The following is a 14161-nucleotide window of genomic DNA, read 5'->3' as shown; positions in this document are numbered from 1 at the left end:
CATCCTCTAAACACACATTTTGATTCCTAACACTAACCCAGATGATATAATGGTCACTGCCAAGATAATTTCCATTAACCTCCTACTGACTTACCCCTGCAATCTGATCAGATAGCCTACTATCATAAGATCTAATGCAGACTCTGTTCCATGATACGCATCAAACCTGGTGCATCTTCCATCATTTAAACAAGTAACTATAGGTCGGTTCTGTAGCCGTAGGTACCTCCGGAATTACTGCAAATGGAACAATGGAATCCTTCATGAAAATAAAAACAATGGATATTTTGACAAATGCTATAACCATTTAATAGACCATTCATTGTGAATTAGAAATGTTTCTTTCATATAAAAGGAAAAAAAAATCTTGTTTAACACCCAGCTTTGCATCACAGACCTGGGCATGATGTGAGAAATGAAACATGCCTTTTAGACCTTGGGCCACAAATCTATATTTCCCTCCAGTCCACTTGGTGGCAATAACACACCAAGTAGTTTCACTTCATACTAACAAGAATTAGCAGAAGCAGACCCATGGCTAATTCAATGGCGATAGCTGTTTCACGATTTTAGTTGTGAAAATGCCATCTGCAGTTATGATGTCTGAAAATTTTGACAAACTTCTGGAGCAGTGCGAAACGCAAGAATTAGAGGTATGTAACCACAGCCCGGCAATTGAGCAGTGTTAACGCAGCTTTTTACCAAACAACGAATGGAAGAAAGCTTCGATTTGCCACAATTGTAGCTAGCATTATTTAGCGATAGCTAGCCAGTCGAGTTATATCCGAGGAGTTGGTTATACTAAGTTAATAATAACACCATGTTGTCTTGTCTAGGTTGTATTGCCTGTGAAACCAGGTGTTTGATGCAACTTGATTTGTGCAAGCTGGCTATGTTCGACTTCAGTTTAATTAGCTCTCTATGTTGGTGTTAGCGAAACTGTACAAGAGTGATATTACCTCGTTAGATTAATTTGGCACTGCATGACAGCAAGCTAACCTAGTCTAGACTTCACTCTAGCTGCACAGTCAAGCTTTCACTCCAGATTGGGCTAATCAGGAGTCTTAAGAGGAGTCATGTCAGTTGCCTAGGTTTCTGTGGCATCTAACTTTGCTGGCTTTAACCAAGAGGGTTTAAGAATGTCGAGAAAGCAACTTGCTAACAACACTTGAAGTTAATAACATTACCCTGCCCAGTTTTCTCATTGTAATTGAGAGATTGTCTGTCACCTTCAAAACTCCCTACTGTGTGTGTGTTGGGAACCGTTTGTTAGCAATAAAGTAACTTGTGCGACAGACAGATATTGATGAGGCTTGATTATGCTTCGCAGGCACCTGGTGGAATTGCCACCCCCCAAGTCTACTCACAACTACTGGCTCTTTATCTGCTGCACAACGACATGTAAGCCTGACTACTTTGCCATATCTACATTTAAGCGATCATTTTCATCACTAGTACTTTGTGCTTATGGATGTTGTTTAACTCCCAGGAACAATGCTAGATATCTTTGGAAGAGGATCCCTCAAGCTATCAAAACAGTAAGTGATGCTTAAGGCACTAAGTACACTACCATTTTGGAACTATTTATTATGTTGAATTTACTGAAATCCTTGAAATTAAGGCAGAATGTAAAATTATGCCAAATCAAGGCTGATCAATAAATAATGCTCTAGGTGGGTGTTGACACTGGGCTGCTAACTGAAACAATGCTGTAAGGCTTGTGTTATCCAGATAGAATACAGTCCTGGGTGTATTCCAAAAACGTGCTTTAGTGATCAGCCTGGCTGAATGAACTATGTCTTAATTATCTTAGCAAAACAAAGCCATAGGACTCTTCTAATAGGAGGTTTACCACTTGATCTGACACTAATCAAGTTCCTCAGAATAGCTTCCTCTCTGCTTGTTTATAAAGATGAAAAGATGGAGGTGACATGTGTTGGCACCCTAATATGACCACATGGTGGTGCTCAACTATAGGCTAATGTGTCTCGGCTACAGACACTGATTTAATGTAATCCATTGTAGTTGACCATTTATTTATTGCACATTTACATTTAGTCATTTAGCGGATGCGTTTATCCAAAGCGATGCACAAGGGAAAGAACAATCAAACTACAAGCAATAGAGACCTAGTGTAACAATAAATACTATTTTACATAAGAAATTGAAAAAGTGCAGGAAGGAGGAAGAGGATGGATTAACAGTATGGAAATATGTAGTTTTTATCTGGAGTTGCCGAGACATAGTTGCTAACGCCAGTTTAGTTTAATTGTTTGTTCGGTCAGACATTTATGGTTGAGCATACGTTTCTGGTGTGTACATGGCAAGATTGTCTAAGACATTTACTTGCCTTAAGATATTAATGTAGGACTGTTTACATCGTCATAGATTTCTGCATATTTAAAATGGTAGACATTACAGTATGAATTCTGTTAATCCTGCATTTTACCCTGTATGTCACGGTCAGATGCTGATTTACTAAGAGATGATGAGTGTGATAGGACAGGTGTCGTAAACCTTCGCTTCTCTGCCTGAGGGTCACACTTTGATATTGAGAGAAATGTCAGTGGGCACGGTCCCTGATTAAATTAAACTAGTGTAGTCCGCACGTGACAGAAAGTGCCAAAGTGCCACAACTGATGATGATGATGATGATAATAATTAAGAGTCACTTAGATGCATCCCATTTTTTACTTAACATTTTTTTTTTTGTGCGAATGCACTTAAAGGACAATATGAATGTGTGTCTTCTAAAGAGGGATTCTAGTGACGGAGATATTTGGCATGTACTTGCCTAGGTCTCTGCTTTAATCACTTCCCAGCTGGACTTTGCATTCTTACTCCATTGTGATTGAATTGCAGGCAAACCCTGAGCTGGCTGCCGTGTGGGCAGTGGGACAGCACATCTGGCAGAGAGAGTTCCCGGGGATCTACTCGACCATCGCCGCATACCAGTGGTCTGAGGGCATCGGACCAATCATGGAGGCGCTGCAAGGTACGGGTTTCCTGCTGAATCAGGGCCACCTCAGCTTCAGTTTGGGTCAGTTCTATTGAGTTACTCTGATTCTGCTGATTCTTCTTGCAGAACTTTTCAGATAACTCTGTCCACTCTATTTGTCCCTGTCTAAAAGGATGAACTCCTGCTGCTCTTCAAGATTATTAAATAAGACTATTAAATAGACATTCCCGTAATTCCTATTACATGTGGTGTTGCTGTATCCGTCTCCTAGTATTTTAGATTAGAAGCAGATTGGTGTATCCCAATTAATTCATTTACAAGCAAGATGGTGTAAAAAATGTGTTGAACTAGGTCTGACATCCGTATTTGCCTGAAGCGCTGTAAACGTGTAAACCGGTGTGAGGCTTGTTTGTGAGGATTATCAGTGTTTGTGTGTGTTCTAAAGCCAGGCATAGACACAGATGGAAATGCAGGTCGTGGAGTTTGAGTTTTATGTCCAACTACTGATTATCCTGAGATGACTACCTGAGAGAGGAGGAGAGGGATAGATACAAATGTAATGTTGAAATGGTGCTGAGGAAAAGGACCATCTTCTAATGCTTTCTCTTAGATTGACTGATCTTGTGGACTGGTCATTTCACTCATGTGTGCTCCTGGCATGAGGTGTGTTTGTGGAGCTGGTGGATGTGATTAATTCATCTTTGACTGGTTTGTCCAGTGAAGTAATGTTTTAGTTGTGCTCTTACATTCGTGGCCATTTAGCCCATCTGCAGAGCAGCTGTTTTTCCCCACTAAGTGCCTAAATTGCGATTGCAGTCAGATGGGCAGAATGACTCACTGTGGTGATTTGTGTGCACATTTGTCTGGGGTGTTGTGTCTTGTTCCACAATGTTTATCCTGTACTTCCAAAAGGTCTGTCTGTGTATTAGTATGGGAGTTATTCATCAAATGATGGAAACAATTGGTATGGTGACAACATATTTAGTGGATTCATTAATGGATGAACATTTAACAAATTGAACAGTGCTGGCTCTTTTCACAAGTTGTTGCCTTTTCAAAATGAGAAGGAAAATGTGATCTTGGTGCCTTCAAATGGAACTGGATTCACTTCATGTAAGTGAGATAATGTCATATATGCCCATAGTACATGACATTTAGAAAGCAGAGGAGTAGACCCTTTTGATTAAATGAGTGCGAGGCCATAAAATAAAAAGAAAGTGGTAATAAAGCTGAATGATCTTTTTTTTTCCTGGAGGTAACAACAGATTGCGTACTCTTCCTAGGAAACGCCACGCGGTTGTTTGTCAGCTGTGAGGTGTCTTGCACCCCGTCACGTGTGCCGTGTTTATCAGTCGTCCAATACCCCTCTGTACCCTCCCCCATCTGGTGACTGCCACTGCAGGAGACGGGGACCAGAGACAGGGACCAACCGCTGAGTGTGACACTACACATGCGGAGCGGAGCTGTTCAGGGTGTTGGGCAGGAGGAGGAGGGGGGTGGGGCAGGTTCTCCGAAAACAGACTTAAAAACAAGCAGAGAGGAATGTGTGACTGGATTGGACGGCTGGCTCAAGTGTCATCAGCTGCAAGGGGGGGTGATATAAAAGTCAGGGCCACCATGCCTCCGGTAGAACAAATGCACTACATGAGACTCGACAAACTGCTGTAGAGCTAGTGGAGTAAAAAAACGTAAGTTGCTGTTCCTGGTTGTTTTCTTTTTAAATTGTGTTTATTTAAGTAAAGCTCATTTGTGTGTAAAACTTTGATTTCTGAGAAGTGGAAACCGTTTGCAACATATACCAAAATTATTCACCCTTTAGCACAACTTTGACAAGGTCAGTCCTTGTTGACATGGACATCCAACGGACCAGCTCACTGATGGGGTCACCTAACTCGAACGAGAGCCTGGAGAAGCAGCTTAGCTGCCCCATATGCCTGGACATGTTCACCAAACCTGTGGTGATCCTGCCCTGCCAGCACAATCTCTGCCGAAGCTGCGCCAGCGACCTCTACGACTCGCGCAACCCTTACCGCTTCTCGGGCGGCGTCTTCCGCTGCCCCACGTGCCGCTTCGAGGTGGTGCTGGACCGCCATGGTGTGCACGGGCTCCAGCGCAACCTGCTGGTGGAGAACATCATCGACATCTACAAGCAGCAGCAAGAGGGCAGCGGCGGCGGAGGAGAGAGCAGTACGCCAGAGGCGCCCGTCAAGCCCAAAGGCGGCAAAGAGCCCATGTGCCAAGAGCACGAAGAGGAGAAGATCAACATCTACTGCATCACCTGCCAGGTGCCCACCTGCTCTATGTGCAAGGTATTCGGCGCACACAAGGACTGCGAGGTGTCGCCGCTGGCTAGCGTCTACCAGACCCAGAAGGCCGAACTGAGCAACGCCATCGACGCCCTGGTGGCCGGGAACGGGCGGCTGCAGTCGCTGCTCAATCAGATGGAGGAGGCGTGCACGGCGGTGCAGGAGAATGCCCAGCGGGCCAAGCAAGGTCTGGGCGAGCGCTTCGACGGGCTCTACGCCGTGCTGGAGGACCGCAAGGCCACCATGCTGGATCGCGTCAGCAAGGAGCAGGACGAGAAGGTGGCGACGCTACGCGGGATGGCGTCGCGCTACGGCGACCGGCTGCAGGCGGGCTCGGAGCTGACGGACACGGCCGTGCGGGCGCTGGAGCAGAGCGGCGCCGCAGAGTTTCTGCAGGCCTCCAAGGGCCTCATCACGCAAACCAAAGATGCGGCCAAGTGCTCGCTGGGCGAGGAGAGGCCCGAAGCAGGCTTCGAGAGGATGGACCACTTTACGTTGAACACGGAGCCGGTGGAGGTTCTGCTGGCCAAGATGGACTTTGGTGTAGACGACGAGGATTTTGAAGATGCAGAGGGGGAGGAAGAGGAGTGAATGTACTTGATGGACTTGATGTAGCTTTTAGGAGTTGGTTTAGGTTTATTTAAGTGAATTTCCGAAGGGAACTTGGAGTAGAGTGTCGCCCCACACCAACAACTTGACTTGCAAAGGTGCCTTGGAAAGTGTTTTTATTCCAGATATATGGTAGCCGAAATGTGCTTTTTTTTAAGAAAGATTTTTGTATTTTCTCATCACTGTCACTCCTTATGTCTCATTAAGGAGTCGGACATCATCTGTTTATACTTGGACTATGTGATTGTTCTGCCACAGCAGTAGCTGTGATTTGAATGTAGAAAGTCTAGTAAAGTGCTTAGGCACTTGAACCATTTGCCTTAATGTCATTAATGTCTAACTGGCCATTAAAACATTGAAAAAAAGAATGTTTCACATTGTTAATTCCCAACAAGAACAACATATGGTTGATTTTTCCACACAGACACATAGTACTCCTCCAGAACAAGTCCTTACTTAAAACCTCTAAACTATGACCCAGTCCTGACTTGAATGCTGTCCATGAGAAGTGACTGCTATTTTTAAATGTCAAGAGAGTGAGATGAGGAGTGCTGAGAATAGATAGCCCATGAAGGCCGCATGGAGTCCTGTTGCCTCCCCTCCCCCTTACTTGTGCCTTGCTCAGCAACTCATGGTCCTTTATAAAAGTAGCCAAAAGGAAGGTGTTGTATAAGTATACTGTATCAGGAAACATGACTGCCTCTGAAATAGACTGAAATCACATTACCCAAGGTCTAGGTCATCTTTTAATTTTGTTCTGTATACAAAGTAATTTAATAACTAAAAACAGCCTTAAATGTGGCCACAGATAACTTAAGTTCACAAAATACCCAGTACCTCTTTTTATGAAGCATCTTTTATTTTATTTTCTCATTGCTCAAACTTATTTTGCTCATAAATAGAATATGATGTCAGAATGTAAGCACACTGGAAATGACAAGCCTAAAGATCACACTAATGTATAACAAAGTCAGAGGACCGTCAGGGTCAACATGTAGGGGATGAAGTCAAAGAGCTTTTTCTGTCGTTGCAGCTGTCCATAAGCATCTCGCTTATCATGGGCTCCCCCTATTGCCCTACCGGTGTTGCAACCAAAGCGGTGTTTGTAAACACTGGGTGTTGCCATGCTGTTAAACTAAAACGCTCCGAAACATGTTGTGATGATCATTAGGACACACACTGCTGGTGGGAACAACAAATACGTAACTGCACCATGTCTCAGTAGGGGGAGAATGATTTGTTAAGATGATCTTTCCGTACAATCAAAGGCGGACATCCCCCTCATGTACTGCAATGGTAATGTCTCATTAGGTGGTTTTGTTGTAAGTGCCCCCTGTCTGTAGTGACTAGCAGGGGGGGTTACAGATCTGTGAACTGTTCAGACAGATACATGACGAAGCAGGTAAAGAACACAAAATGTCAAATCTGGAGATTCATTATTTCCCCCTCAAGACTGTGGTTGGCAAAGTAATCAAGCAAATCGGCATTTCTATTTGTCACCTAAAGACATCCGTGTTTGTGAATTTCGCAGGAATAATTATCATTATCTAAAGATCAGATAGGTTGGGTAGTAGTGTTGCCAGCTGGGCCATAGAGTTTTAGCTTGAGTCAGCTCATTGTCAGAAATGAGACTTGCACAAACTCATTGTCGTTCCAGTGACAATACTCAATCACTGACTGTGCCAACTTGTTTTTGGAAAGCCATCGGCTCTTCCTGACCCCTTTTCATACATTTTGTGCCTGACCCCCTTTTGATACATTTTGTTCCTGACACCCTTTTGATACATTTTGGTGGAAGAGCTTTATATGAATCTCGTATTTTTTTTGTAGGCTTTCCACCACAACCTATAACTGTGTTTTTTTTTTGTTTTGTTTTTTCAAATAATATCTTTGTGGAAACTGGAAGTCCCTTCTCAACCATCCAAAATAGGTTTAGCTCTGTCTGCAGATAATCAACTAAAACGATGTTGCTTCACAGTGTGATTCTCCTGATGTATGTGAGAGCCAGCTGAATCCATTTTCTGTCATGCAGCCAGCGACCCCTCTCAGTGTAATACTGCTTAAATTATAGCCCAGTAGGTTTTAAGTCGCCACATATAAAGTGTCAGATTTGCTGGAAGTGTATTGGTTTCAGCTAATGCATCTAAGTCAAACCTTAGATTATGTCTTGACTTGATTTCCCCCTTGTATCCAGATGTTAGCCTCACCATTTTTCATGAACTTTTCCTCTTCAGGGTTCCCGCGGGTCCTTAAAAAGTCTTAAAATGTCTTTTAAATTAAAATTCGGGTAATTAAGGTCTTAAATTGTCTTAAATTTCACGTAAAGTTGCAGTAGGTATTACTTTTTTGCCGGTGCGCTTAATGACGATGAGAAAGCACAGTGGCGCATCGTAAAACATCTAATAGTTGATTAATTTAGTATTGTGTGAATTGAGTCTCCGCAATTTAATAGCTGTTTACGGTAGGTCGGCTACAGACGCTGACGTCAGGCTGCGTGTCGCCATTACGCGGTTGTCGATGTGAGGTTCAAAATGCAAAGAAGATGGGGAAGTGCAACGCAGATTTCGGTGCTTCATTTCGGTGCCTGAGCCAATTGAACATGGTCGCTAGGAAGATTCCGTGGGGCACATGTAAAACTGCCCCAGCTCCCAATGTAAACGTTTTCCTGTGTCGCTCACGCTCATTGGTGTTTTCATAGCAACAGTCTTATGACAGTGAAGAGCAGGCAAGCACAAACAGAACTAGCCAATCAACCTTTTAACAGAGAAAATACCGAAAGGTAAACGGTCAAAAGTGTCACTGTATTTCGCACAAAAAGATTAAAACATCGCGACGTGCAGCAAATGCAACAAAACAATTGCGTGAAAAGAGGGGAGAGAAGGCAAGAGTCAACAGCAGATCAGCAACCGAAGACTGAAAAATAAACGGAGATGACAGCTAAAGATAGTCTCTTAAAGGGGCAGTTCACATTTTCTCGTACTCAGTGTGTTCAAGTAACAAGATTAACTATAAACAAGATAGAAAAGATAGGTATAAACAAATCATAAAATGGTGAAATTTCATGAAATAAATGCAAACAAAATAATACATTTTTGACTCCAATAATACTATTTTTTGCAAAAGAAGTTTGAAGCTGTTTTTTGTATTTATTTATATTTATTTAAGTATACTATAAACTGTTGTTTACAGTTAATATAATGTTCATAGTTTGAAGTTAAAGAGTTTGAAGCTGTAGTTGGAAGCCAAGTGTTTTGTATGTATTTATATTTATAATATACTTTGAACAGTTAATATATCGTTCAATTTGAAGAAAAAAAATTGCCTTGGCAATAAAAAAAGCCTTTCTTTAATGTCGTCAATCGTCGCTTTGTGCTTTAAAAAAAGTATCGGTTCAGGCACCGTTTATGCACCGGTATCGTTTTAAAAGTATCGGTTTAGCACCGGTATCGGAAAAAACCCAAACGATACCCATCCCTACTAACGACGATACAAGTTCAGACGCCACCTCTCAGTCGGCTGTAACAAGTTTAATTTCACCGCCAGACACCCAAAAGGTAGAGGTACTGTGGGTTCTCCATACTGTGACGAGGCACAATTCATTTAAATCTAACGATGACATACGTGGCGTCTTTGCTGCCATGTTCCCCGATTCGCAGCTTGCAGTCATTCACCTGTGGTGAAAAAAAAACGGCATATGTCGCCAAATATGGCATCGCTTCATTCATCAAGAAGGAGCTATCGTGCAGCGTTAGTGAGAAACCATATTTAATCCAATCCGTAATCCAAACTTATGTATGTTATGTTGGCTCTGTTCTGCATCACAAAGGGACAAAACAAATGAAAATGCCAACTGTGAGCTTTGATTGTTTACATTTATATTGGCCAAACAGTGTTGGAAGGGTTATTGTCAGTTATTATACTGTCTCCTAATTTCAAAAAAAGGTCTCATGAAAAAGTATTTTTGCAGAGTTTACACATTTCACATAGTTGATAACAATTTGAAAACTTTAAATTTTGATTTCCATTGTAGGAGGCAATAAATTGAGTATTCCAAAGAAATTGTGACATTTTTGGGTCTTAAATTATATTTGTTGAGGTCTTAAAAAGGTCTTAAAAAGCATTACATTTTACTTTTGAAATGGTGCAAGAACCCTGCTCTTGACTTCTGGTTCAGGGCCTGTATTCACAAAGCATCCTTAGGCTAAAAGTAACTCCTAACTTGCTGGTTTAGGAGAAAGTTCTGATAATAATGGGTGTGGAAATACTGGGACTCCAATTTGTTTTGGCTTAGAGTAATTCACAAAGCCCCTTAGCACTTAAACTAGCACCTAAGACTGGGAGAACTAAGAAGTAGTCAAGGGGATTCCTAACCCACTAAGACCAACTCCCAAACGAAAAGGAAACGACAGTTTCTAATATTCCACATTTATAGTGTTTTTAGATGTAGATGCAAGATTACTGAAAACATACAGTCTCAATCGAGGGAGGGAGGGAATAAGAGTGTGTAAAGGAATCAATATGTCACTGACCAATCAAAACAACTGACTCAGTGCTGAAATGGAACTGAATGGAACGTTTTATTGTATAAATAAACCAGCTCCTGTCTACACAAACATGTCATACAGATGTATTTTGGAAAAACTGCAAAGATACTTGGTCTGTAGGAGCGTATTCTGTTATTATTTAATAATTATTGTTCTTTGCAGTAGGCTATGAAGCACAGATCTGTCACTCATCAACCACTGAGGTCATTGAAAAGCAAGCTTGTGCCTGAGACTTGATGTCAGCCGTGGCAACAGAGTCTTTCTCTGAGATTAGGAGTTCCTGCTTTTCCTTAGAAAAAGAAAAAGTCTCAGCAGCTTTGTGAATAGGGTTTAGGAGCAAGCTCTTAGTGCGACTTAGAGTACTCTTAGTGGTAAGACAAAGTGCTGGTCCTGCCCCCACATATGCAACTGTTTGTGGTGAAGAATTGTGTTGGTGCCACCTGGTGGTACTGTTGTTGTTTGTCTGACAAACTGGTCTCAAGCCTATCAACAGTAGTGGCTGGATACGGTGTCGCTGCCAGTCAAAATCATTCTCTTCATTATAGCTGTGTTTTCTGTATCTGTATTATAACAGTGTTTAGAAAAGGGCAAATAAAACAGACAATACAGTAAACTAATCAAAAGTAAATTCATTTAAATCTTTTTTGTCCTTTATACAGCTGTAATCAATCCTGATGCAACTGTAATTTGCTCAGATTAGATGTATTTATCGTGTGTGTGTTTTAGAGTCCACCCGCAGGAGAGCCTATGGGCTAGTGGCCCAGGCCTACACCTCCATCATGGCCGAAGACTTTGCTGCGTGTGTGGGGTATTCTGTTGAGGACGCTGTGAAGGGTAAGTCACTATGCTTTTAGTCAGTGAGTGGTCTTATTCTCAGAAATTAGAACAGTACTGTACTTTTTTGATGCATACATAGTGTAGAAGTGTTTTAACAAATTTACAGTCATGGTTCTTCCTACTTCTCCTTCATTTGTTATGTATGCAATATCAAAATAATTTATTATACTGTATTATTCCGTCTATTCCCATTCTTCTTGCCAAGGTCTTTGACCTTTATTGTCTCCTCAGTTCTCTTTTTCCCTCCATTTACCTTTTTAGTGTACTATTAAACCTCTCTTGAACTTTTTTCCACCTCTCCTCTCTTCTCCCCTCCCATCCCCCTCTAACTCCCTCTCCCTCTCTCTCTCTCTCTCTCTCTGCTCCCCCTTTTCTGCGTAGGAGTGGTCAGCCAGGGTTGGCAGGCGGACCCCAACACACGGATGGTGATGCCGCAGAAGCCAGGTAGGGGACACTGTTTCTCTTCCTATCTCTCTCTCTCTCTCTGTGTCCAGCACCCCTCACCACACTTGCGCGTCTGGTGCGGAGAGCATGTATCTAGCAGGCCGTCCATGGGCCTCCCACCCCCACTCCGTTTCATAACACTCACATGGAAGGAATTGTGTCCACCGCCGGGAATTATGGGCCACATTTTCCCTGTTCTCTCCCCCGGAGCCCTTCTCTGCCCCGTCATACTTTGCTGCTCTGCTTTCCCTCACACACGCACTCTCTCATGCACCGCTGTCCCACTTCCAAACATTTCCCATGTAAACACATTTGTCTTTAGGTAATGCTTTCTTTTCTCTTTTTTTTTTTTATAAACATGTTTATCCAAATAGGTAGCAGGAGGCGCACTACCATTGAGAAAATCAGTAAAATCAGTGGTGCATAGCGGTGAAACACACAATGGAAGTGTGCCCGATCTGGTAATCTTACGCGGTCTCACTCGCTAGATCCTCACTGACTTCCGTCAGGCATGGTCATCTGTCTTCATCTGACTTCCCCTGAGGATTTCCCCTAGCTGCATCCAACCAATGAGCCCTAGCCCAGAAAACCCAAGCCTCTCGGGCATCCATACTCCGTGCCGCTTGACTGAGACCCTTTCTGCCTGAGCTCAACTCATAGCTGCACGCAGAGAACAGAGGACGTTGTATCAGATATTGCACCGTAAAGCCCCGACTTTTTACATCATTGTTACGTCACCAGTTTCTCACAATCGGGTTCGCGTTGGTCCGTGGCACTTTCTTGGCTTTGATCAGTCATTGGCTCCATTTGATTCACATGCACTTTTTCTCTCTCTCTCTCTTCCCCCCTACAGATCCGCCCCCTGTCTCTCTGGTTCCAAACGAACAGCAGCTGGCCAGACTCACTGACTACGTGGCTTTCCTTGAGAACTGATAGATGGCTTCCCCCTCCTCTTCTCCTTCCCCTGCGCTTCGACTGCCTCAAAGATGACACTGCGAGAGCTGTCTCCTCTCCTGAATCTGGCCTAGAAGGACTTATTTCGCACAAGGACTCTGCCATCCAGTGTAATATCTGCACACCATGGTTCAGTTGCACAGCCCAGTCCTCTGCCGACCCAGAGTGCTCCAGTGCTTCACCCCCCCACCCCACCCCACCCCCGCTTACTCCAGATTGGTTTATCCTAAAACGTTTTCTTTTCTTTTTTTCTGATTTTTGTATTTGTCTCTTTTTTTGCTTGTTGACGTCATGATGTGGAAGGTCAAGGCGACACGGAAGGATGTCGTAAAGTGTTGTGATGTTAAGCGCTATCATAAGAGCATCGATGAAGGGTGACTTGTTTCCCATAAACCGCCTCTGAAACCTAAAACTGTTGTGTGTTTTGTCAGTTGTTAGGCACCGTTATTTGTGTGGTCCTCCAGCTGTGCTGAATCTCTCAACATGTGATAAAAACACACAACTCTCCAATTAAATTCTACAAGATACAGATTCATACTTTGGTTAATCATTTTATAAAGGCAGGTCTAAATTGATGTTTGAATAATAAATGATGGACTAAAGTAAAGGAGGTTTTTATTATGGGCAGACTGGATGAGCTATTCTGTTGTTTATTTAACACCAGAAATGCAACAATTGTATTGATTCTTTGCACTTAAATATATTGGTAATGACTTGGTGAAACAGGAACTCAATAATTCCATGGTTTAACATTGCATGTGGGTTTTTTTGTCTCTATTTTTAGAATATCAGTGTTGTTTGTGTGTGTGGTCTCCTCTCTAGATTATTGTTGTTCTTGCTGCCTCATACACAGATTTGACTCATGTTATTGTAGCATGCGGTTTCTGCATGTACACTCGAATGAAGAACACAAGGTGAAATTCAAGGTCATCTGGCTTTAACCCATTTTTTCAAATAGGTGAAGAGAAGTCTACGTTCAAAAAAAAGATTTTTTTTTTTCATTCATCAACATTCACATTAAAAAGCAGGGCTTTTTGTCTGGTCCATAAGGGAGTATGAGGTATAACATTATCTGTGTGGCATCTGCCCTTATTCAGAACGTGACTAAATTATGTGAAATGAATCCCAGCTTCATCAAAAGAGGAGCACACTTTAAGGCTCCCTTTGATCCTGTGGGTTAGTGAAAAGGACAAATGAGGTTCTTCAAACATCGAGAAAAAAAAAAGAGAAAAAGACATATTTCCTCTTGAGCGTTAGCCACCATAACATCTGGGCCCAACCTTAAACATGCGGACCAAATGCTCCGTCTGTCCATGCGATGAAAAGAATGGGTCATAGGAAATTAGTTTACCGTGGTTAAACAGGAAAATCAGGGCTGGCTCCGGGGGCTGTGTGTGTACTGCCCTGTTTACAGAAACAGGCCCACAGGGCTCCACGTGAGGGACCAGGAATTGTTTGCTTTGGATAATTGTGTCTTTTGCGTTTACCTCAGCAGTCTCTTCAGTTTA

General features: G+C 42.7%; 2 protein-coding genes across 2 annotated transcripts; both read left to right on the top strand.

Moving 5' to 3' along the window:
* The first annotated feature begins 500 nt into the window (after positions 1 to 500).
* On the top strand, positions 501 to 13400 carry cops8 (COP9 signalosome subunit 8). The gene is made up of 7 exons (XM_012834046.3): positions 501 to 653; positions 1331 to 1401; positions 1490 to 1538; positions 2863 to 2995; positions 11145 to 11252; positions 11637 to 11699; positions 12553 to 13400. The coding sequence occupies exons 1-7, from the start codon at positions 582 to 584 to the stop codon at positions 12630 to 12632; spliced, it is 576 nt and encodes a 191-aa protein (XP_012689500.1). The 5' UTR covers positions 501 to 581; the 3' UTR covers positions 12633 to 13400.
* trim63b (tripartite motif containing 63b) lies at positions 3584 to 6242 on the top strand. The gene is made up of 2 exons (XM_042710210.1): positions 3584 to 4647; positions 4779 to 6242. The coding sequence occupies exon 2, from the start codon at positions 4810 to 4812 to the stop codon at positions 5854 to 5856; it is 1047 nt and encodes a 348-aa protein (XP_042566144.1). The 5' UTR covers positions 3584 to 4647; positions 4779 to 4809; the 3' UTR covers positions 5857 to 6242.
* Positions 13401 to 14161: the final 761 nt, after the last annotated feature.

Source organism: Clupea harengus, chromosome 2 (assembly GCF_900700415.2).
Source record: "Clupea harengus chromosome 2, Ch_v2.0.2, whole genome shotgun sequence".
NCBI classification, from domain to species: Eukaryota; Metazoa; Chordata; class Actinopteri; order Clupeiformes; family Clupeidae; genus Clupea; species Clupea harengus.
The sequence above is the reverse complement of the archived record's forward strand: the minus strand, read 5'-3'. Positions and strand labels throughout refer to the sequence as shown.

Bases quoted from the DNA above. Each gene is read 5' to 3' on its own strand.
- trim63b (XM_042710210.1), top strand. From the start codon at position 4,810: ATGGACATCCAACGGACCAGCTCACTGATGGGGTCACCTAACTCGAAC.
- cops8 (XM_012834046.3), top strand. From the start codon at position 582: ATGCCATCTGCAGTTATGATGTCTGAAAATTTTGACAAACTTCTGGAG. The intron at 654-1,330 runs GTATGTAACCAC...TATGCTTCGCAG, and splicing joins GCGAAACGCAAGAATTAGAG to GCACCTGGTGGAATTGCCAC. The intron at 11,700-12,552 runs GTAGGGGACACT...TCCCCCCTACAG, and splicing joins GGTGATGCCGCAGAAGCCAG to ATCCGCCCCCTGTCTCTCTG.